This window comes from Diadema antillarum, unplaced genomic scaffold, assembly GCF_040938485.1.
Source record: "Diadema antillarum isolate AM-2024a unplaced genomic scaffold, OU_Dant_1.0 scf00000131, whole genome shotgun sequence".
Classification (NCBI taxonomy): Eukaryota; Metazoa; Echinodermata; class Echinoidea; order Diadematoida; family Diadematidae; genus Diadema; species Diadema antillarum.
In genome coordinates, this window is record NW_027271020.1 from 447,487 (window position 1) to 471,361 (window position 23,875).

At 40.1% G+C, this 23,875-nt stretch overlaps 1 protein-coding gene across 1 annotated transcript in view; it reads right to left on the bottom strand.

The window, feature by feature from the left end:
- LOC139720635 (fibrocystin-L-like) overlaps positions 1-23,875 on the bottom strand; it is a 59,444-nt gene that overhangs the window by 23,121 nt on the left and 12,448 nt on the right. Inside the window, exons 6-32 of the mRNA XM_071631991.1 lie at positions 23,333-23,441; positions 22,366-22,422; positions 21,677-21,750; positions 18,750-18,863; positions 18,056-18,166; positions 17,577-17,724; positions 17,014-17,239; positions 16,069-16,320; positions 15,285-15,552; positions 14,577-14,720; positions 13,906-14,069; positions 12,793-13,023; positions 11,990-12,117; positions 11,282-11,448; positions 10,274-10,579; positions 9,526-9,680; positions 9,070-9,198; positions 8,289-8,397; positions 7,606-7,815; positions 6,867-7,063; positions 6,145-6,295; positions 5,518-5,704; positions 4,778-5,019; positions 4,036-4,224; positions 2,963-3,139; positions 1,878-2,197; positions 217-1,384 (exon numbers count right to left, since the gene is read on the bottom strand). Coding sequence (XP_071488092.1) covers positions 217-1,384; positions 1,878-2,197; positions 2,963-3,139; positions 4,036-4,224; positions 4,778-5,019; positions 5,518-5,704; positions 6,145-6,295; positions 6,867-7,063; positions 7,606-7,815; positions 8,289-8,397; positions 9,070-9,198; positions 9,526-9,680; positions 10,274-10,579; positions 11,282-11,448; positions 11,990-12,117; positions 12,793-13,023; positions 13,906-14,069; positions 14,577-14,720; positions 15,285-15,552; positions 16,069-16,320; positions 17,014-17,239; positions 17,577-17,724; positions 18,056-18,166; positions 18,750-18,863; positions 21,677-21,750; positions 22,366-22,422; positions 23,333-23,441 — 5,733 coding nt within the window. The remainder of the gene's footprint in view (positions 1-216; positions 1,385-1,877; positions 2,198-2,962; positions 3,140-4,035; positions 4,225-4,777; positions 5,020-5,517; positions 5,705-6,144; positions 6,296-6,866; positions 7,064-7,605; positions 7,816-8,288; positions 8,398-9,069; positions 9,199-9,525; positions 9,681-10,273; positions 10,580-11,281; positions 11,449-11,989; positions 12,118-12,792; positions 13,024-13,905; positions 14,070-14,576; positions 14,721-15,284; positions 15,553-16,068; positions 16,321-17,013; positions 17,240-17,576; positions 17,725-18,055; positions 18,167-18,749; positions 18,864-21,676; positions 21,751-22,365; positions 22,423-23,332; positions 23,442-23,875) is intronic.

Consider the following 23,875-nt stretch of genomic DNA (forward strand, 5'->3'; position numbering starts at 1 on the left):
AAACCAACTTTCATCAAATAAACTTTCAATTCCTCTTAGAATTATATGCTCTTTCATATTTCGTAAGAGGTTTTCTAATCATCAACCCCCCCCCCAAAAAAAAAAAAAAAAAAAAAATCATCATCAAATATCTTATTTAACCAAAACTGTACCATCCCTTTCCTTTAGCACGCGATAATGCTGAACAAATTGGCATATTTGGTCAAAGACTCGTACCTGCTGATGGAGATATTGATGAAACTGTCAGCACATACTCGAAGGTTTCGTCTGAGTCACCGATACCTAGTCCGTCAACATACATTTCAACATCGAAGATACCAGCCGAGTGTGCTCCCACGTTACACTGCACCGTACTGGTGGAAGCGCTGGTAACCGTGCACTCCACACCATCTATGGTCACACTGACGTCCGCTGTGTCGTTGCTGAACGCCGACCCCGAGATAGTGATACTGTCACCAGTCTCGCCGGATGATGGACTGACGGAAGTGATGGTCGGCGTTGAGGAGGACGAGTAAACGTAGCTCTGAGTCGAATAGGTTTCTCCGTCACTGGTGACGACTAAGTCGTAGGATCCGGCAGAGTTGGCGGGTGTGATGCAGGAGATCTCGGAGAGACTGATGGATTGGATGACGCAGTCGTCACCATCGATGGTCACTAACGTCGAACCGACCACAAAGCCATTCCCAGTGATGTTCACCACCTGCCCGCCCTCTGTGCTTCCCACAGCTGGGGTCACGGCGGAAATATCAGCAAGGCTTGTCACCGTATCGTTGCCATGGAAAAACTGGGCGTAACCCTTGCCCGCTATGTTCACGGTAACGAAGCGAGTGCCCACTGGGACGAATCCGACGTCGCAGTCGATTTGGGAAAGACTTGCTGAGGTCACTGAGCACCTCTCCCCTCCGACGTAAATCGTCACATCGCTGGACGAGTCAGTCAAATTTGACCCCGAGAAGGTCATACTTGTGCTCGCTCCCGTGACCGTCCCCGGTGACCAAGTCATGACCACAGGTGTTTCCTCTTCCCGATACGAAAACGTGTTGTTTGTGGCCCACACGGCCCACAGAGAGTCAATCTGTACCCGAACAGTTGCTGTCGAGTATGACGCACTTGATGGTGTGATGCATGCGATGTAAGTGTAGTTGTAGAACTGGATGTTGCAAACGCTGGAGCCAACGTAGACACCAATGTTGGAGGGTGACGCCGGCGCGAACCCATCTCCCGTCAGCTCAAGAGTGAGACCTCCCTGCAGGGAGCCTCCGTCGTCAGAGACGGAGTCAATGCGTGGAAACATGACGAATGACCTGTTTGCCAGTACTGCCACCTCGTGCAGATTATTTCCCCGATTAGCCACGTTGATGTTGATTTCATGATAAACACCAACCTATGAAGCAGATGCGGAAAAGGGAAACACGATCAATACAAACACCATATTTGACCTAATGTCTGTTCCTAGTGCTATAATTGTTATTACTGTAGAGAGACAACTACCAAAATCTCTTTTTCCGTTGTAATCATTTCCATCATCATCTCTAAAAGTCATTCCAGAAACTTAATGACACAGTTTAGCCAGGAGAACAATTTTACAGTACCTATGCAAACACGGGCACCTTAAACAATCTCTTCTGGTTAGCTCAGAAAATAAATGATGATAATCATATTTTTCTTCTTCATAGCTAGTCTGAATAATTTACCAGATCACCGGTTTCATGAAATTACCTCGGCACCACACCAATAGGCTTAATCCAATGTTAATAAAAGGTCAAACCTGCTACATTTGTTTAAGACTATGTGCAACTGAACCAAATTACTCCACTTTGTTTTCAAAAGAAACAGTGTGCATCTGGTATTATCCCAATAAGAAACTTGATACGAACCTCCATCTGGTCCTGGGTGTCAACAGTGCACTCGATTCTCGATTCCGAAGAAGAAGAGACTGTACACGGGTATCTCCCCACAGTGACTTCGTTGTTGCAGTCGTCTGCGCTGAATCCCGATCCTTCGATCACGATAGTATCGGAGCTGTCCCCGATCAGCGGGGAGACGCTGGAGATGATTGGGGTCATGCACTCGTGGTAGGCGAACAGAAAGCGGTCCTCCGATGAGTTGCTGGAGCTGGTCTGTACCGTAGTGGAACATCCCGCCATGGTCTCATTTTCTGGGGAGCATCCACCATTGCTATCTGGCTCCAGCATCCCTGGATTGATAAGGAATATAATAAAGCGAAACCATGCATTAAAAATGACATTTCTGTTAGCGATCTGCGAAAGAATCTGATTACTAGTACTCATGAGAACCAGCAAGTGGTTATATCCATTCACCCCTTGTTCACTCATTTTATCAAGACTGGGTTTCTGTAACAGTTTTCTAGCTGGTCTTCCTTCTGCAACCTTGAACAGACTTCAAGCACTACAAAATGGAACTGCACGATTGCTCACTGGGATGAGGAAGTATGATCACCCCTATTCTAGCTGAGCTGCATCGGCTTCCAGTCAAGAACGGAATTGATTTCGATCCTATTGCCCACGTTTAAAGCCATACATGGTTAAGCCCCAGCATACATGTCTCCCTAATCGAGCGGCATCAGCCTCTCCCTGGATTTCATTAATCTGGCCTTACTTTCTACATGACCATTACACATCTCAAGGGATGTGGAGACCGGGTAATTTTCTATATCACCCCTCGCATATGGAACTTCCTCCGAACTTTTCTCCGTGGAATTGACAAACTGGATCGCTTCAAAGCCTTACTCAAGACTCACATTTTTCACCAGACATTCAATTACCAACTCTTTTGGAGGAGTATGCACCTTTGAATATTTCTAAAAAAGATATATGGCGATCCACAAATGTTGTGGATTGTCACCATCATCATCACCATCATCATAATCATCATCAGCATCATCACCATCATCATCAACAATTCAAAGAATATTTGGTAAATGCTGTGAAGTAATAACTACCTGATGAAGTGTTGTGATTGGCCGAGTAGCCTCCAATGCTAACGTCCACTTCCAGCGCTCTTGAGGTAGCAGCCAGGACTTCGATGACACCTTTCATGTACAATGTAGCATCATTATTCACAGGCCCGCTGGAGTAATAATACAGCCCTGGGGCATCAAACTTATACGTATAGGAACCTGGAGAAAAGAATCAGGGAGAGAAATATATCCGAATGATATGGTATTGGTTACTTTCCATGAATATAACAAATAACAACTACTATGTGATATTACTATTTTTTCTCACTAGGTTTCCATCCTCGTTATAACGACTTAGGAGTGAAGAGCATTTCAAATCAATTGCTCATTGAATCCCGTTGGTTCTCTATATAAAAAATTCTCAAGTCCCTTTTGAATTAGACAGTTTCATATCATTACGTGATGGACAGCTTTCACCCGCTTTCATTCATAATGATTGTTTGTTTGTTTTTTTTTTTTTTTTACATATGGCAGACAGTCATATGGCATACAGTCCACATCGAATCATGGGGAATTGACTTATATGAAATTTGAAATTCTGCAAATCATCATCTTCTATGCACACCTCATACTTCAATTAAATAATTGAATTATATATCAAGATTAGTATTCATGGAATTCCATCACTAGAGAAATTTAAGTGTTGGAAACCATCAGTAATTTGAAATTGAAATACAAACATTAAAGACTATTCATATAGAGCTCATTAAAGGCATATTGTTTGTATTCTTACCATTCAAGAAGTATTTGTAGTTTGTTTTGTAATGATTGAGTTGTTTTTCATTATCTGGTCTTGTCAACTTACTTGACATTTCATATTCTGGTAAAGGTATGCAAGTTAATTCATAGCACATGGGTCAGCTATTCACAAGATACTTCTCCTTTCTTCGAATTGCTATTTTCCCACCAGTCACATTATTTCAAATAGTTAGACGTATGATTTAAGAACATCGTGTATTTCAATTTAATCTCGGACATTCTTGCTTTATTGCATGCTCAGTATATATTTTTGTAATGCTCGGTGAAAATGAACAAAGCTGAAATCTGCAGCCTACCAGACGATGTCGATCTTCCACCGCTGTAGAACCCGGTCCCATCGTAGGCCACCGAGTCTCCGTCCTCCGTCTGCTGCACAGCATAGCCAATGCCGTTGACGTATGGGTCGATAGTCCATGACCAGGTGACGGAGTCTCCTGTACTAGCAGTCACGTGCTGCGGGTTCCATTTGTAACCCCTTCCAAAAGCTGGGGGAATTTAAGAAAATTGGAAATTAACTAGTGCTAATATGAGAGACAATTTGATGAATACATTTCCTTTTTCCTGAAATGATGCATTTTCACACCGTATTCAACTTGGTTCTTCTGATTTGTTATGTCTTCCATACCTTTGATTTCGGATTGCATTTCTTTCTTCTTAATGATATAATTTATTCAGTATTTCTCGAAGCACACGACATTGTAAGAATGGATGATTTGATACAAAATTTAACCAAAAGAAGAAGAAAAATCAGCCATGTATATTGCATTTTTTTTTTGCTACTTTGAACAACACTAAGAAATCATACGGAACTAACACAAAATAGAATGTGAATGACGTAAGTGCTTTTTAAAAATACATGCATAACACGGAAGAATGCTTCCTTCAATCTTATCGTTATATGGGAAATTAGAGATGAAATTACCAGGCCAGAAGAATTAAGTAGTTAAGAATTAAACTAACAGTCTATAAATCGTAGTTTTGATCATTATGACAATTATGTATGATGAGGATGATTATAGCGAGCCAACACAGCCTTACTTGCGTGGCGGCCCATGTTGTCTACGAAATGAGTGGTGCTGGAAGATGTCGTCACACAAGTGAGCTCAGAGTCTGCCACGGCCGTCACCTCGCAGTCGTAGCCGCCGACGGTGACGGAAATGTTCCCCGAGTCGCTACCGAACCCTGCACCCTTCATGGTGAGGGTGGTGCCGCCTTGGAGGGAGCCACGGGCGGGGAATATCCCTGACACTTTCAACAGGTAGCTGAAGAATCCCACAGAACTAATACCAAAAAAAAATGGTAAGAGGGAGCCAAGAGAAACACAAACAACACGGTTATCATGTTTGAAAGAATACCAACCTCTCTATATTTGACGTTCTGGTTGTGATTGCGATAACTTGATCTGACTGTATTTTTGATATTGTATGACACATAAGACTCTCCCGACCCATATGAAAATGATATGCACGCCATACACAATATGGCAATCACCATTAATATCATACACTTATTTGTATGTTATGGAAGATACAAGTCATCACCACATCATTCCTTATAGATCATCAACTACACAAGTGCAATGCTTGTTAATTGAAATGTACATGTCTGATACAGCGGATTGATAGAATGGTGTATATATGGAACAAGGATATCATTACGTGTTAACTTAAGGATGAACTCCTTTGCAGTGATAGATGCATGGCGCGCTCGGAGCACATTCCATTAAGATGGGGTAATATTCATTGATATTTGAACAGTGCATAATGAAATGTGTATACCTCGTGTCTGCAGTGCCGACACCATCGATATTGACTTCCACCTCGTAGTCTCCCGGTGGTCCAGCAGGAATCTCACACACGATAGATGTCGACGTCTGGGAGAGCACCTCACACGACTGACCCCCAAGAGTTACCGTGGCTCCACTGGAACCGAACGCGTATCCAGTGATCGTCATATTTCCTCCACCTGTAAGATGTCAAGAGAGGTATATAGCAAAATTAAAGGTGATTTTTGCATAATCTATTTTAATAATGCATTTCTGCATAATAAGAACTCTAAACATTTAGACCTGAGTCAATATCCATCCAGGGTATAACTTTTGCAATATATGATCGTCTAATATTCCCCCAGAGTGCCTTGCTATCACTATTGGCCCACATGCGATCTCACCTATGCATTGTCAGATATCCATTTAAGCTTTGGGCAAGGAGGAGATGACATTTTAGAGGCATGACGAATGGCGTACTAATGATATTCCAAACACGATTTTTGACAACTCATTTCGCATGCGCGATAGGAAATATGGCAAGATGCGATTATCAATATCAATACATCAATATCAATACATCATACGAGACCCATTAGGCCTACAGTTACAACGGAGAAAGAGGGGTGAATGGTATTACCCAGCACGCTGCTATACTCGGGATCCACGCCAGTGACGGTTGGTGTCAGACTGGAATTGAAGGTGAACACGTCCGCCACCGTGACTGTTATACCATTGACGGCAATGTACAGATCGGCCGTTAAGGTGGATCGCCGGCGACGAGATGAGGTCTGTGGAATACATTGTGATAATCATGTTATTTCGTATGACTTTTACTACAAATAGGTACATGCGTATGTCAACGTAGTCATTAAATCGTTATAAAAATACATTGTAAAGTTTTCTAAACTCTCTGCTGTAACTTCTCTATACATGATCATATTGTACAAGAGTACGATGGCGTTCATGCCAAAAAAGGATATAATTTGCCCACGCTTTGCATACCACTAAAAGAAGATCTAATTTTCATTGACCACGTTTGTGAAGGGTATCATTTCTGCTGAAATGAATTATTCCACCGATGCCTTTTTTTTTTGGACCAAAACTAAAGTTATGTAATAATCTTCCTCAGATAGGCCTACATAGTGACAATATGATGTGGCAATCAAACACCACGCATGTGCCCGTATCAATCATTTTAGCCCTGTACTGTCTTATGTTCTCTGTAGTTTGGACATACATTTTGACACAATGTTACCAGTTACAGGGCTAGCCTCAAGGAGAAATAACTCTCAGGGTATCAGTCACAATTCCAACATAAATTGCACTGCAATAACGACAAAAATACTCGCATTTACCCACCTGTGGCACAATTCTGCAAGTTACTTCATCGTAACTCGCGGACACCACGAGGCACTCGTAGGAACCGAAGCTGACCTCAACCTCACTGGAACCACCGAGACCGTAGCCCGATATCACCACCTCGGTCCCGCCGGCTACGCTGCCTTCGTCGGGTGTGACTCCTGTCACGTTGAACGTGTACTCAAACTCTGCACCACCTGAAAGGCAAGTGCAAGTAACAAGACTTGATGACGATGTTACAGGTACAGTAAGGGACAAACAGTGGGTTACAATATGGCTAAGTCTAAATCTTATTGTACATTCCATCCGGTAGTTTATGCATCTATAAATGTATGATTCATGCATCCCTCTCTGTTAAACCCTAGTGTTTTCTCCAAAAAGAGTTGCGATTGATCTTGCGATACGCTCGACTTATTACGGGTAACTCGGTGAAACGAGCGTGAGTTCAATATCGAGAGCATTAAGTCCTGTTTCATAAAGACACTTACGCTTGATTTCAAGAAAGAAAATCAAGCGTAATTTTCAGTAGATTGAGCGTTACTTGCGATCAATCGCAAAGTTATGAAACACAATTTGCGATTGATTGCAACTTACGCTCAATCTCTGTGAAACATGCAGGCCCTTGACACAAAGATTGACCTTGGAATTCATGTCTACTCTGAAGATAACATACATGTACACATTAAGATACGGTATCATGATTATCATGATTTTTCGAGTTCCTTCAGGAAGGTCCCACCTGCTGGAAGAGCCGCTGTTCCTCTGCCTTCCACGACCACCGAGATGTTGTAGACTCCTCCTTGAGCCTCTCCTACGTCGCATTCGATCCGGGACTCGTTGCCGAAGGTCACCATGCAATCGGCTCCGCCGATGGTCACGTTGTTCTGGGAGCTGTACGATCCGAAACCGCTCCCGAGTATGACCACGCTGGTACCATCGTGAGCAGATCCTACAAGATAGTGATGGTATTTTTAAGTGTAAACCGGAGTTACAGCTGCATTGTTTATGTCATTTGGTAACAAAAATGTATTCCACGGATGATAAAATTATAAGGCAATATCACTGTAATTGTAACAAATCCTAAATTTGTTTGGATTTGAACATTGTAATTCCACGAAAAAGGATCACGGGCAGTCAGATTAGTTAAGCTTCCAAAACCTCCATCAATTCATTTCCTTCCATCAAGTCAATCATGACGATGTTTTGTTACCGTTATAAAACAAATAGGGCATGCTTTTTATATTTACATACATATTTTTCTTTTGTCCATGTTTGCTCTATTTCCTGTATTACAGAGTTCTTTTTCTCAGTACGGTTTTGTTCAAGCCAGCAGAGAATAACGTTTCACAATTACAGATACCAAGTGTACTAGATCAGCGCTGTGTCTTCATTTGATTAAGTTTGAAAGTTTCGAGGTCATACCTCTTGAGGGAATGACTGACGTCACACTGGGCGTGGCTTCTGGTGTATATTCAAATGAGCATGAGGCGGTGTGACAGGAAGACGGGATACCATTGACGATCACTTCAACCTGTTTTCATAGACAAACGAGAAGCAATGGGCACAGACAATCAATTCAAACTCATTTTCACGGAGGTCTCTTCTCTCTACAGCCCTTTCGAGTCTGCTGGCTACAAGCTATGGAGTCGTGATTTTGTGAAATGTAACCCTTTCTCAAGGTTCGATAGAACATAAAGCTTTGCTGGTATCTAGATTAATTCCTGAAGAGAATCACTTACACATCTTAAGCGTTAAACTGTTGCATAGTTGCAAGGCTGATGGAAACAGTTATATTTAAGTATGTAGCATTTTTTTTAATATCCTTGTATATATCTCAGACATCTTGATTCAAACGGGCTGTCAACTTCAGAGACTGGTGCGGATCCCTTTTTAGCTTTGAGTCAAGAAATTAATTCATCGCGACACTTAATCCAGGGTAAGAAGCTTGGATGAAATGTCATCCATCTTGTTTTCAGGGCAAGAGCTGGAAAGAAAACTACGTCACTTTGTGAGACGCAGAATGCAAAAAAACAGTTCTCTGAAGGGATTTCGTTTTGCTTTTGCGTTCAGCTCCAGTAAATAACGTAAATGCCTTCAGAGTTGTAAAAAGGGCTATTGATTTGAAAAGACTAAAAACAAAAAAGTTTGCCTTTTAAATCCTGAAAAGCTGAAGACTGGGATTTGAAGGAAGGCGGAGACCTACCTGCGGCTGGTCGTTAGCCGTTCTCAAGAATTCTCCGGTAATCTCGTCCAGGAAGACACCTCCATCCGCCAACTGCTCCACTGCTATCGTGACGTTAGTGACGTTGTTATACAAATTGGATTCCACCACCTGTTCGATGAATATATACACAGAGGCTCTATGTAATTCGCCAATATCACTTCGTTGTTTCTCTTTGTGTCAGCGTTTTGCATCAATGTCAAATTTTATATCTTCCCTTTCATTGTACATAAAAAGATGCTGTGTACGATTTCATACGTATGTCTTGCTTGACTTGAAATAACTTAATTTGATGTTGCAGCAAATGAGACTTGGTTTGTTTTTTGTTTGATGGTAGGTTGTTGGTTTTTTTTTTGTTTTTGTTTTTGTTTTTGTTTTGTTTTTTTTGTGTGTGTGTGGGGGGGGGGGGGGAGGGCTATTAAGTGCGGATTTCCTTACCACAAGGTCCCCTTGGTTGCCTCCTTTGCCGACCCATTTGATGTTCCAGGTGAATCCCTTACAGGAGCCTTCGCGGGTCACTTCTAGATCACCAGTGTCCAAGAACGTTTCTAGCATGTCCTTCATTTGTGCCGCAGTCGCCTGTCCACTTATGTCTGTAGAGAGGGCGCAATAGAGGTCAAAGGTTATGTTAGCATCTATTGTAGATATTTGTCATTTCGTACTCTGCTGTCAAGCTTTTCATGTCATAAATTATCTATTTAATGCCTTTAAGCTGTGTAGAAACCATATATCATTTTATTTCCTTTTGACATAGGCACTCAATGTTGAGATGCAGCAAAAGTTAATCATTGTATTTTTCAAATGATATGTGCTGACGCTACATTGAGACCTTAACTGATGTCAATGAAGTACGAGCCTCTTTGGTATAATTATGATGTGATTTCTCCTCTGACTTAAATATAGTGGGCTTCAAGTTCCGTGATCATACGTCTTCCATTGAGCTATTCCTTTTATCTACCCATTAATTGTAAAATATCCTGCCTGGTTTTCTGTGTTTATCGGAATTCAGCAAATTCAATAAGCCTATAAATTTTTCCAATGGATAGATAAGTAAGACAGTTGACTTCTTTGTTGGTAGAGTATAATATCAGGTGTCGTGCACATGCGGAATCTGATCTTATGTACAAAAAAAAGGAGAAAAAAAGTCTATTTTCTATCTACAAAATTAAATTCAAGTAGCACCAACCTCTGACGACTCCGCCGCCCACCTGGGCCAGAGAAAAGGTACCAAAGACAGGGGGCGTTGCCCTCTGTACTGACTGCACCATCGCGCTCGCTCCATCTTCCCAGTCCCCGCTGCTGAAAACCACCGCGTCACTTCCCGATTCGGTGGACCCCGCGTTGATGTCCGCCTCGCTGATGCCAATCAGCGGGAAGGCGTAGCCGCAGTGAGCGGGCTCGAATTCGACAGAGAAACCAGCAGTCACGGCTTCCACCTGCACGTCCAAGATGAAATTACCGTTTGGCTTCACCGCAGGTATCCGCATATCATCTAAGCAAAAAAAGAAATAACGTTCAAATGATTTCATGATGTTTCTAGTTGGAATATAAGTCATATTTCAGACCTAATTCTGTTACACGAACCACTAGGACTATTGACACTGCTGTTGGATATTTATGTTGCTATTGACCATACTTTGGGAGTCGATTTTAAAGACTATTATTTTAATTGAGAGTATAACAAGAATAAATGAACATAATAGATGTTACATAGACTGATGGTTACATTCATTCCCTTGCCACTTGAAAGTTTGGTGGCATGAATTTGTGGATTATTGTCGCTGATCTCATTTTGTCCATCTATTGCAGACCTTTAAGCCTATGAGACAAATGCAATGGCGTGACAAGTAGCCTTTTGCATATTCAAACAGATTCACATGTGCATTAGTGACGAAGTTCCGTAATGATCTGCATGGATTACGATTTACATTAAGAGTGTTCAATGGGACGGGGCATGAAGAATTCAACGAGCATTATGGATCTAGCACCCCGAGTCTTCACAAAAGTCGAGAGCTCGCCGACTTGTCTTATCTTTATAGTTAGTCTGTGGACGTTCCCTTCCACCTTTCCCTTATACACAGGGTATGTACCTATGTTATGTAGAGAGAGTTTATATCATGATTATACCTGCTATAAGATAGAGAAGAGGGAAATTAGAGACTGCAAACACAATCATCTCTGATACCACACTTACATGAGTCCTCTCGGGAGCCAATGTGGATGTTATCAATGTAGAAGTCGTCACTGTTGAGCTGGTAAAGGCGAATGCGTTCAACTGAGATGCCTGTGCCCGACAGAATGGCGTTATTGATCCACGTGAGCTTGAAGTGGTCGTAGAGGTCGATGCACACATGCTGCCAACTACAAAAGAGAGAGGGAGGGGAGAAAAAACAGACGGAACGTCCCAGGTAACCATTGTTTTCTCAATTTGACACTTCGAACTCTTTTCCACAGTACATCTCTCTCTCAGTATGCACCTATTAATGAATCACCGGGTATTCACCGCATCATATTTTTATCATTGTGCGTGTTACAAAAGTATGTATATGCTAGCGCTGATTTATCTATTTACTTGTACCAAGTATATCATTTACTAAGACTAATTGCTTTGGAGAGTTTCAAAACATGATATCATGAGTGAATTTTGGCCGCACGATTGTTCTGATTGTACGTATAGTACATACGTCATACGTATTTGTAGACAAATAAAAAAAAAAAAGCGAACGAATCGACATTGAATGAAATATTTCGAACTCATAAAATTAAAAAAAAGTCCATAGCAACGCCAGATATATCACATAAATAAAGTTAAAGAAAGAATCGTTATCACTACACAGTGGGTAAACACATCGCACTGAGAAAAGGATCACAAACGGAGTGGCAAGCTTGATAGAAAACGTACTCGTCGTTACGAACGAAGTCCACGTCGACATTGAAGGCGTCGAAGCGACTGCTCTTATCTTTGTCAATCCATGAGACCCAGACGTAGAATCTGCCGTTCAGTCCGTATCCACGATGAGCAAAGCAGAGCTACAATTAGGGAGAGAAAATTGCACATTGTCATTTTTTTTTCAAATTGAAATGTTATAATTCATGCATTATTTCTCGAAGCATAAGACAGTGTAAGAACGGATAAATCGATGTAACATCAAAAGAAAAAGAAAAAAATCAGCCATATCAGCCAGCAAAAAAGAAAGAAAAGAAAAGCAGAAACGAAGCATAGCGTCTTGTACCTAAGTATGATATGAGCCAGTCCAGCGTTATTGAGCTAGGATGTAATTATCTCCAATAGCAACAAAACAGAGTTTACTTCACCCTATTCATGTAGATGTCGTTTCTTAATAACCCCATTTGTATGCTATGCGTATACGGACTGGCACAGAAAACATCATATCATAATACAAAAAATGCATTCTTTTATGGATCCTTAATATGGGCTTGCGGCATCATATATGCCAGAGATAGATATGCCGATTGTTCAGAGGAAAGATAGATTGGTTACAATGTTGTCCGGCCGTTGCCTTTGTATAACTCAACTTGTATACTCGATTACAATTTTTGCACTTGTCTATATCATAATCATTAGTATGTAAGAGTAGTAATTTGTAGCGACTGAGAATCATTAATGATTTCATTATCACATAATGCTATTCTGAGGGATGATATCCTCACTTAAATGAGCCACGCCCTAGGATGAAGACTCACATTACTGATGTATCTCAAATCGAAGCTGCCGGCAGTTCCCATGACTCCCTCGTAGAAGATCCAGGTCGGATTGAGGATCGATGTCCGCCCACAGAACGGCTCCTGGTCGATGACACGAGTGCCGTACTCGTTGCCCACGGCAGCCGACTCATAGTCTTGGGAGTAGTGTGGTTTCCCGCCCCCGCTGGACGTACATTTGACCTTCATCATATCTAAAATTGCATCTCGTACCTGCGGATGAAATAGTGTTGTTTAGATTAGATTAGATTAGATTAGATTAGATTAGATTAAATTAGATTAGATTAGAATTCATTTTGCTTTATGTGCCCGCTGAAGGAGCATTGAATTCTTATAAGCAAACAACCAAAGGCTTTGAGCCGCCTCTTAACGACTATATAGGTAATGAGGATAAACTAAAAATGCATTGCCTTGTAATGGAGCGCAACCAATACAGCTAGGGTAACCAGTGATATCGTTATTAATAATTCGCGGTCTAATCAACTGAGTTAGTATACTAGCAATAAGTTAGTATACTAGCAATACAAGGTACGCGTAGTTTTCAGTCGAAGGAGGGATGACATCCAGAAAATGGTTTTGTTCATTGTATTGTGCGTTAGCTTGAACATAGAATGACTGACTTAAAATGTATATGATATCCTCGTATCCTGTCAAGTGGTTCAAAACTTAAGCTCTTAAACCTTGCCAGCTTAGTGTAACACCAACTGAGGTCGCAAAGCTCTCGCGAATGGTTACGACGAAAGGTTACATGTTGCACATTAAAGCTTGGAGAGTGATGGTTCGCTAAGATACATACATAAAAACGTGGCTGGGATGACTACTGCGCAAACTTTCTTTGTAGAAATGTAGTCTCATAAATATAGTGGCTGGCGCAAAGACTGATTTATGCCTTTCAAGACACGAGAGTTGTTTGGAAAATCTGACATAGAAACAACAAGAACAGCAAAATCATCATGACAGCAATCCTGTCCTAAACACAACATGAGCAAAAGGGTGCCATCACTCAAGACCATGGAACAATCAAAGCTGGCCTAAACAAGTTGCCCTCTTTATATGAAAACTGAAATCATAAATAGCTATAAATGATGCACTCACTTCATCCTCGGTGGAGTCGAATGTCAGCGCAGAGGAGGTCTGGCCATCGTAGAGGATTTGAAACTGAGATGGCTTGGTGCCGTTAACATGCCCATGGGTAGCCCGAGTAATGTTCACCTGGATGTCAAGTTCATTTGTTGCGTCTTCTATCAATGGGTATGAGGCTGTGGGGTGGGGTGGACATTGATTATTGTATCAAATTAGTGATATATTAACCATCATTCGTGAAGAAGAAGACGCATTAACACTTTTGCAGCAACTAATCGACAATTGCCCTTCATCGACGTATAAGCACAGATTATTCAAATGTTTAAAGTGATTTGCATGAATATCCAGTACCGGCACGCTCAGACCATGTTTTTTTTCCCCTCTGAACGTCCGCGCGTCTAAAATCTAAAGCTCCCTATTGAGTCAAAGTGGCGCCCCTATGTTTTGCTGGAGGAGACAGGAAGAGTATATGAGGGAGGAGGATCGAAATATCACATAACATGCTCATCGTTAAATTTGTAAAGTGTTTGAAAGTGAAATATGTAAAAAAGAGCGAATTAAAATATGTACGATCATTAAAAAGTCAAATTTCCGTAGAACTTAACGGTTATAATGGTATGACGTATAATCTATCACCTTAACGAGCTCAATAAACTTATATTTAAAAGTGTTGTTGTACTCACCATAATTGGATGCGAAAACGACCCTGTACACAGTTGTGTCCCCTTCTTGATAAGATGTTACTTCAACTGGAGTGGCTGAAAGATTTGCCAGGCCGTTGAGGGCGATTTCGACTTCCAGCGCTGAAGCCCCAACTTCCAATTCATCTGTACGATAAACAAGCAGAACCAGAAATGAATATAAATAAAAAACACTGTGCTACTGCATCTCTTGAATATAGCATAACCAGCTAATACCCCTAACAATTATCACAGAAGTGTCAATGAGATTTTATGGCTAATACAAGATTTTTGCTGAAGACACTGAAGGTCAACACTCTTCAAATAAAATTCAAAAGCTAAAGGACTCATATTAGCAAGCTGCAGCGTATTAACATAGATTAGTAGGGGACCTACAACTTCAGCTTGAGTACGTCAATGTCGCAGTTAAGGTTATCGAAGCGTCTTTCTGAAATAACAAAAATGTACATGCTAATATCATATCTACTGTATTCACATGTAATTCTGGTGAGTTCTTCCTTACAGTAATCATGAAAAAAATGTGAATATTGGACCATGTTTTGTGAGTTCCCCATGTTAACCGTTACACTCTTGCTTCAAGCAAAATTTTACCCAAGTCGAAGCGCCTTGAACAGGTTTCACATTCTACGCTATTCGCTAAAGAAAAAAAAAAGGAAAAAATAAACACAGCTACATGTAGTCTTATCTTACCAGTCGTTTCGCCTCCGTAGGCAAGGATGAAGGAACCTGCATACTCGTCACCACTACCTTCGTCATCAAATGTGGTCATGTTTGCGGTGCTGTTACCATCACTGGTGTAATTTGCTGTGGTTGGGATCGACGTCGAGTTCGAGGCATCACTTGTGGGAGAGTTGGTGGTGATCCAGCTCTCATCGTCGTCATCACAGAAGATGCCGACGCAACCGTAACCGACCCTGATCTCCTGTACTTCGTGTAGCCCAGCTCCGTACGTTATAGACTGAGGGAGGGCAAAAAGAATGTTGCATTCGGTAAGGTAAATTGTTACAACAGCAGCAACGACAGCACAGCTCAAATATACCACAAATTGAAACAATTCCATTTGCGAAGGATTTTTTGTTGTTGTTGCTTACCAGTGATGTCTTGAGCAGCCAGCATCGACCGACAATCTAAAAAAAATCGCTGATTTAACTTAATTGTTTAAGTATGTGTGTTTGTGCGTGGTGTGTGCGTGCGTGTTTTCAAGTGTGTGTGTTTGTCTTTTTTTTTCTGCCTGGTTCATATCACTACTGCATCACACCTTCTCTATTCTGTTCTTCAATCCTGATAGCGTGAAACCTAAATAAACCAGTTTCTTTAGTACGTAGATTTTGACGTTGAAAACAAACAAACATACATACATACATACAAACATACATACATACATACATAAATACATACTTACATACACACATACATACATGTATACACACAAATAAACGAAACCTTTAGATGCTTAAGAGTGAAGAGTTCAAACCTGAACTTCATTCTGGACGTCGGAATCGATGAAGATACTCTGTTCTTCGCTGATGACGCCGGAGTACTGAGAGGCTATGAGGGGCGTGTCGAAGATGAAGACACCGACTTTGAGGTAGTCGTTCCCTCCCCATTCGCGCATCCGGGCCTCGAAATAGTAGTTCTCGCCCGCCTGGAGGTACATCATGCCAGACGTCTGCTCCTCATAGCGAGTGAAGCTGTTGGTAGCATGGGGACACCCTGCTATCTCTTCCTGCGGGTGCGGAAAAATATATATATATATATATATATATATATATATATATATATATATATAGATTTATAGATAGATAGATAGATAGATAGATAGATAGATAGATAGATATATAGATGGAATGATAGATAGATAGATAGATAGATAGATTTGTAGATAGATAGATAGATAGATAGATAGATTTATAGATAGATAGATTTATCGATATAGAGATAGACAGGCAGATAGATAAATGAATAGATGGATACATAAACAAATAAATAAACTGAATGAATAGATAAGCAGATAACAATGAATATATGAATACAGATATACCTAGATGAGCAGATAATTAGTGGGAACATAAGTAAACATGTGAAAGAATCAATGCCTTATCTGTCCGTGTCTAATTAAACGCTTCACGTCACAATACTTATCTTTGTACCCTCTTTCTGCAAAATGGTTTTGACAACGACAATTCAATAAAGCTGGTTCCCTACAGTGACACACAGGGAGTTTACAAGAGCCCTGAAGCAATAAACGTATAGTCAGTTTTTATGTTTGTCTGAGAATTTTTATACAATGAGACGAGACAGTTTTAAACACTCAAGTACGTAGATGGCATTCCTATTTCTAGACGATATGCTAGCGAAAATGACGACGAATTGAATATCGACTAGAGCGTTGTTTAATGGTCGAAGGAAGATCGGATACCTTGTCCGAGGGAAACGGCGTCTGACTGAGGTAAAGAATAGACTCATCGTCACTGTAGATTAAAAACGAGTAGTTCCCATCTGATGGCGGGACGAAGAATCCTCGCAGCCGAGATATGTACTGGTCTGACTCGCTGCACAGTTTGTAGTCTGGTGAGCTCGAAAACTCGCGTGTCTCGGAGCAGTAGTCCGGAGCTGATGTGTTCCAGAGCGAATCATCTCGCAAGCTGCAGACGGATGGTGAAGAAAGTGGAGCGTTAGTTTGTAAGATTGCATGACAAAAAGTATGAGGTACTCAACCACATGCTTCGTGTGTGTGTGTGTGTGTGTGTGTGTGTGTGTGTGTTTGCACATCTTAAGACAGAAAGTAAAGATGAAACACAGAAACTTCCAATAAAGAAATGTCCATGCTTCACCACATACACCTTGTACAAATTATGCAAAACAAAATTACCAGCAACAAGGAAAATGTATTGCCTAATTAAAGGACGAGAAAAAAAAAGAAATCGGATAGGAAACTATAAAGACGGGACATTATCATTTTGAAATCTTGCTAACACTCACTCTCCATAGGTATTGTGCCAGACCTCACGCGTGATGCCGCGTGCCCCGGGAAACACCGTTGCGTTGCTGTGCAAAACTCGCTCGTTGGCTGGATTGGTGCGACACAGGATTTCTGTGCTGCTGACGTTGTAAATGTCACAAGGAATACCTATAGACGAAAAGGAGAAAAACAATTATGTTAAACAAATGTTGCAAATGTAACAAGCAGATTTCTAGAGCAGTTCTTGGCTAGAAGAAGAGAACAATAGGATATACGTGTATAGAACCATGGTATTTCTGTCCCTGCTTCTGTTATGTCTTGTTTTGTTTTCAGAGAAGAATGAATACAAAGATACACTTTGAACAATCACATCTCAACAAATAGTGCATGTTAAACTCGTATCATTATACGGAGTTTCATTTATCACGGCTTACGACTGAAATTTGGCTTTTGTATCGATACCATGCACCAAAACCATTTAAAGCTGCAAGATACTCACCTCCGACCAAAACGGCCAAATCCGGATCGGTGTAGTCGAAGTACGATCCTTCAATAACCACATCGGTGCCTCCCGAAAGACTGCCCTCTTGTGGCGAGACAGTTGCAACGTCTGTGTTTCATAAGATAAAACGCATTGGAACCAATGGAGGAAATGAGAGGAAGAGACAGGAGCAGCAAAAATGAGATATGGAGAGAAATGGCAAGAGTGAATTAAGCAACATTCATGTCCCCGCTTTTTTTTTAATCAAATCAAACGGAATTGGTAGAGTATATATTGAAAATATAACTTTGGAGTAGAAAAAGAGTTATTTGCTGATTGTTTTACTTTTCTTTGTTTTTCTTTAAGAGAGTTAATCCAGATTTAAATCTTACCGTGAGAATCATCGTATCTATAAGCTTTATAAGAAACTAAAGAACAATAGATCGAATGAATAAACAAAATATGATGCTCATAGGACCAATCAATTTCTGTTTCAGCAGCAGCCAAACTCGAGTTATCTTATTGAGCAAAACAATCTGATTAAGACGCGTGATCACATCAATGTTCTTCATATATCATGCAGATCCGAAGAGAAGTTCAATCATCAATCATTTACATATTACCCTTAGATATCCTTTAAAAGTCATGGTTGATTTAAAAAGTAATCTGCTAGCAAACATGGATATCACTTATTGGGACTAGAATGTCACACCTGCATGTGTCTGGTAGTGGTAGAGCTTGTGCTCGCCGCTGACGTAGAGCGATGCCGGCTCGGACAGTGACCGACCGTACGTACCAGACACCAGGTATGTCAGGCGATAAGAACCTACAAGAGATAAAAGACAATAAAAATTCAATCACAAAACAGGACATAAAATACTTGAGAGGCGCTTTTATTATGAAATAATGATGCGTCATTATTATTTCATAAATTCCAAATCAACACGTACGTGTGCATACATCGTGGCAGTAACTGTCATGATGTCACAATCTGTTTGTGATATTGCAGTGTATTTTGAAACATAGCGTCATATAAGAAACAGAAATAGGAAGAAAAGCGCTTAAAATGCTAAGCATAAAAATACGATAAACAATCTTGCCGCTTCGCAAACATGTCTCAATAATGTACTGAACTTTGCTTGCTCCAGTGTTTGCAAAGTTTCTGATTTTATTTTCCGTGTGCACGGCATAAACGTGTTTCAAAGGGCGCAAGATAAGTTGCATTCTTCCAAAGTTTGGTAAATGATGAGCTTAATTCCTTTGCAAAACCTCATGAAATAGTAATAATCTGCTTTTACACTAGGCATTACAAGATTTGATTACTTGAAAGCTCTCCTAAAACTTGTCCAAAAATTGATGGAGGTTCAGTCCGTATGCAGTAAAAAGCAAAGATCTGTCTCGTATCATAGTCATGGACGGCAGAAAGACTGTGCCTATACATAAGTCGAATTGTTTTTCAAGATTTTGTATTTACATTCATATATCTTGTGCTGGTGCTGTTTGATAAGTAGTGCAATTTCATTTAGTTTTCGTTTTTGCGTCAGCAGTTTCTTCCTTTCATTTGCGCTTTTCATTTGTCACGATAATCACTGTACCAGTATATAGAGAAGAGTTCTTCACGAGGTGATCACATGATCGCCTATAGACAGACTTTCCTTGCAGACATAAAGACGTTCTGATTGATCAAAGCAAGAGTAGAAAAGAAAGAAGCGATCGATAAAAAATTCTATGGGACCTGCTGTTCAAGGAACGACGATGGACGGACGAAGGCCTAGATTTTACGTAACAAGCACCATGATGGAATTCTAATCATCAGCAATGCGTGCTTGTTAATGTGTGGCGATAGCCATTAGTTTCTTCAACTGTAATTTGTCTAGTACGTGAGATAATCCTCCAAAGTCTTGCTAAGCAACTGCCCTATCGTGCCTATAATCATGAATATGAATTCATCTAATAGAGAAAAAGACGTTTAGATTGAATTTGTATATATTCTGTGTACAGCAACAGAAAACAATTCCTTGATATTAAGAGTTATATACGCGCTAAAATGTTACAGTAAATAAACTCTAAAAACATTAATGATATCTATAAAAGTCTGTATAAAGGACTACGCCTATCGTATCACATGCTCCAACGACAATCTAGGACAGTATTATTTTTCTCCCTTGGGATAGTTCTTTTTTTATTAGTTCTAGTTTTTTAGTTCTAGTTTTTTGTTTTGTTTTTTGGGGGGGGGGTGCAAAAGAGGTTAGATAATACAAGAGTTTGCATGCAAAAAACGTTATTCTAGAATTTATTTGAGTAAGATCATAAAATAGAACAAAATTTGATATTTTCAATTATACTGCTCTCGTTACATTAAAATCATAATCTTATAAAGGAGATTATCATATTATCACATACGTCTCATTCAATTTACTTGATTTTACAGCAGCTGATTTTACAACAGCAGCTCAAGTACCTCAGGACTCAGGTTGATAAAATGGATATGTCTGTTTTTGCATTTAGACTCTTCACCTCTTTCTGAATTTGTGAATATTGTATTATATCTCCTATGTTCGCCAAGTTTCGCGAACCCATCACCGCCGCCATTTCAATATTTTCAGTGTTCCAGCGTTCGTTGTAAAACACTTTTAACCACGACTTGCAAATAGCTTTAAAACGCTTTAATTGAAATCGTCGCAACAGGTTAGTGAGGCATATTGAGGTCGGGAGAAAGCAACCCCGACACCGATACGGTTCAGTTCAATGAGCTCAAACTTTTTGGTGTGTGTTTAGACAAAAGATTATGATAACCCTTGATGACTTAACACCTGTGACGGTGTCCTTACGATGACTGATGACAGAAAGATGGCAGAAGTAACAGCGGTCTGACACCTCTAGCAGTCAAGCAGCCAATATTGACATTTGACCACTAATCAAACATTTTGTCAAGTATCACGCAGTTTTGCACAAACACCACTTCCCTTGTTATTCTTAATGATGTTTATTAACGTATATCTCACACCGGATGAATATCGCCCTTCGAATCTTCCAGATGAGCGCTCATTATGAGTTCTGTTTCGTGGTTACCAAGGAGAGGCGATGTCAACAAGCTAACCAAAAGGATGTATTTACTCAGGTGGCGCCTGTCGTGTCTGAACAACACCAGACAATCACAACATGGAAGACTGACTCTTTAATGACGTCGCCGTTTAACCGTAAGATCACTCATGCCAATTTGAGCAGTCATTAAATTTTGCTTCGCTGATCCGTGATACTGACAGAAAAGGTAACTAAAAACAAAAATGCGCATGAAAAAAGAAAACCATTTGCACTTCCATCCATGCAGGGACGAATTTCGCACTTACGCAAATTGTTCACACTGGTTGACAATGTATTGTGTTCTCTCTGTTTTTCCATCTTCTTTTCGGGGGGGGGGCGGTTACGGAATAACGACATACGTCAGTGGAATCACATATTTTTTAGTGAAGACGAAATATTGTTTTTTCCTCATTGTACACTCCAATTTATTTCCTTCCTCTTGCTCTTCTTATACGCACGTACGTACACACACACACGCACACATACACAAACACATCACGGGACTCTTCAACAGGATATGTACACATAATATAGACGATTAGCTGTATAACTTACCCACAAGATTCGAGTCGGGCCGACAGATGATTTCGCCATACTGCGAATCCTCGCTGTCGAGTTCGATGCCGTAGCTGAGATCGTTTGACGAGAGAGAAAAATATTCATGAAACATGTGACAAAACTGCGATGGAAGTATTGATCAGCCACCCCCACTTCTCCTTCAAAAGGGCGACATGATAAGCATCCATGAAACTAATCCATGATTGGGTGCAAGGATTTGCACTATCCTACGGAAAAGATCTACTTCAGTATAGTGTTTCTTCACGAAACATGCGTTTTAGCAGCCCTGTAATGCGATGTACAATTCGAAGTTCCCAAAAGAGAACAAATTCATAAATTTACGTTTTGAATTTATCAAAATACATACGTATATTTCAGGGTTGTTTTTTCTTTGTTATCAAAAATCGGACAGAAAACAAACAAGCAAACGGGGAAAATAACTTGACACTCGTAAAATAAACAGATAACGAGAAAAAAAAAAAACTTACTATGGGAGTTAGATAAACAGATGGAATAGGGGTTATGGAAACCGGTACAAAATTTTGAGGAAGTATGATTATACTGGACTCAATATGAGTCATTAAACATTTACTTGAGCACAGTATAATTATGTAGTTGAGCAACATTCACCAACCCCGGCCCCCCCCCAAATGGTTGGTAGACACTTTAACCACTCTGATACTCACAGTTCTTCCGTGGCCGGATCTTCTGGATCGCAAATGATTTGAGGCCCCCAGTAGATGCTGAAGTAAAGCAAGACACAGGGAGAGCGGATTGTTCAAACAATAGTGAATATAATCACACCCATTGTGTTTTTCCATCATCCTTATTGTATTTACGTATTCAGTGATCTCTGTCGCCATAAATATATTGGTATTCAATCACCCTACAATTGTTATTTGGCAAAGCAATCAATTTTCACTGAATATAATCACAGAAATGAATTCTTTTGAGGAAAAACAATGAAAAATAAAGTTTGGAATGAATACATTATCAGACAATACATATATCATTTCAAATAATCCATTTTAGATTATTGCAGACCAATTTTTCATAAAAGGGTCAATGTTACTTAGCGTAGCAAACCTCCTTTTATTCACAATTCCATCATCATTAGCTCCATTAGCTTTCATGCATCACGCTAAAATGTCAATTCATATAACTAAGGAGGTATACAAGGCTACAGGCCAGCAATGTAACGAAACCATGCATGCTTGTTCCCGCAAAGGGTTCATTTTTTTTTTACTACTGTACAATAATGTAAACCATGATAATAAATGTGTGTTTCTTACCATTAGTATAACGGCACTACACTGCACAGCAGACACAAACACACAGACTCACACACACACACACACACACACACACACAAAGAACAACTTATTCCTTTATCATTGAACAGTATATACTTAACACGCTTTCTCGTGCTTAATATTTAACTGGAAGGAAACTGTTTCTGAAAAAAAAAAATCGTCATCGCTAACACGCGCATAAGCATTGAAAAGACCGTTCACTTCCATTCACACTCGTTCACGCGTATTCTGTCTCTTCCTCTCTTTCACTCTCTCTCCTCCTCCTCTTCTTCTTTCATAACATTATGTGCCCTGACTTGCCTTACGTGTTAATATGAAACATAAGAAACGAAATACGTACCGATAAATGAGCAAGTAATCATCGTCATAATCTTCGGTATCTTTTTCTGTAAACTGAAGCGAGTCGTAGTATTCGGTGAAAATCCGTCCGCGAATCGTCACTGGTGAGCCTATGGTGAAAAAAAGAATTGTTTTGGCACTTTTCTGTCTTTAGTGGCGCTATTTGTCCCTCAAGTATCATAATTGAACGTGATTTTTTATTTTAACTGATGTACAATGAGGAGTATATTTAATTTTTTTTGTGGGGTCCCCTTATATTTTCTTTATTTTTTATTTCGTTATTTGAATGTACTTCTCAAACTCTCATTTCACCAACATTCAGTGGATTAAACCCGATCTACCCCCTTACCCCAAATGTTATAGCAATATAAAACTGCTACATTTCCCACTGTTGTTTTTTTTTTTTTGAATAATTTTCTCTATTCATTATTACGGTATACATGAAGAAAATCTAGAATGTTACAGGAGAGAGTCACAGGTCGTAAATACATGTACGTATATGAAATGATTAGATATGCGCAATATCATTGCAAAATCCTAAGAT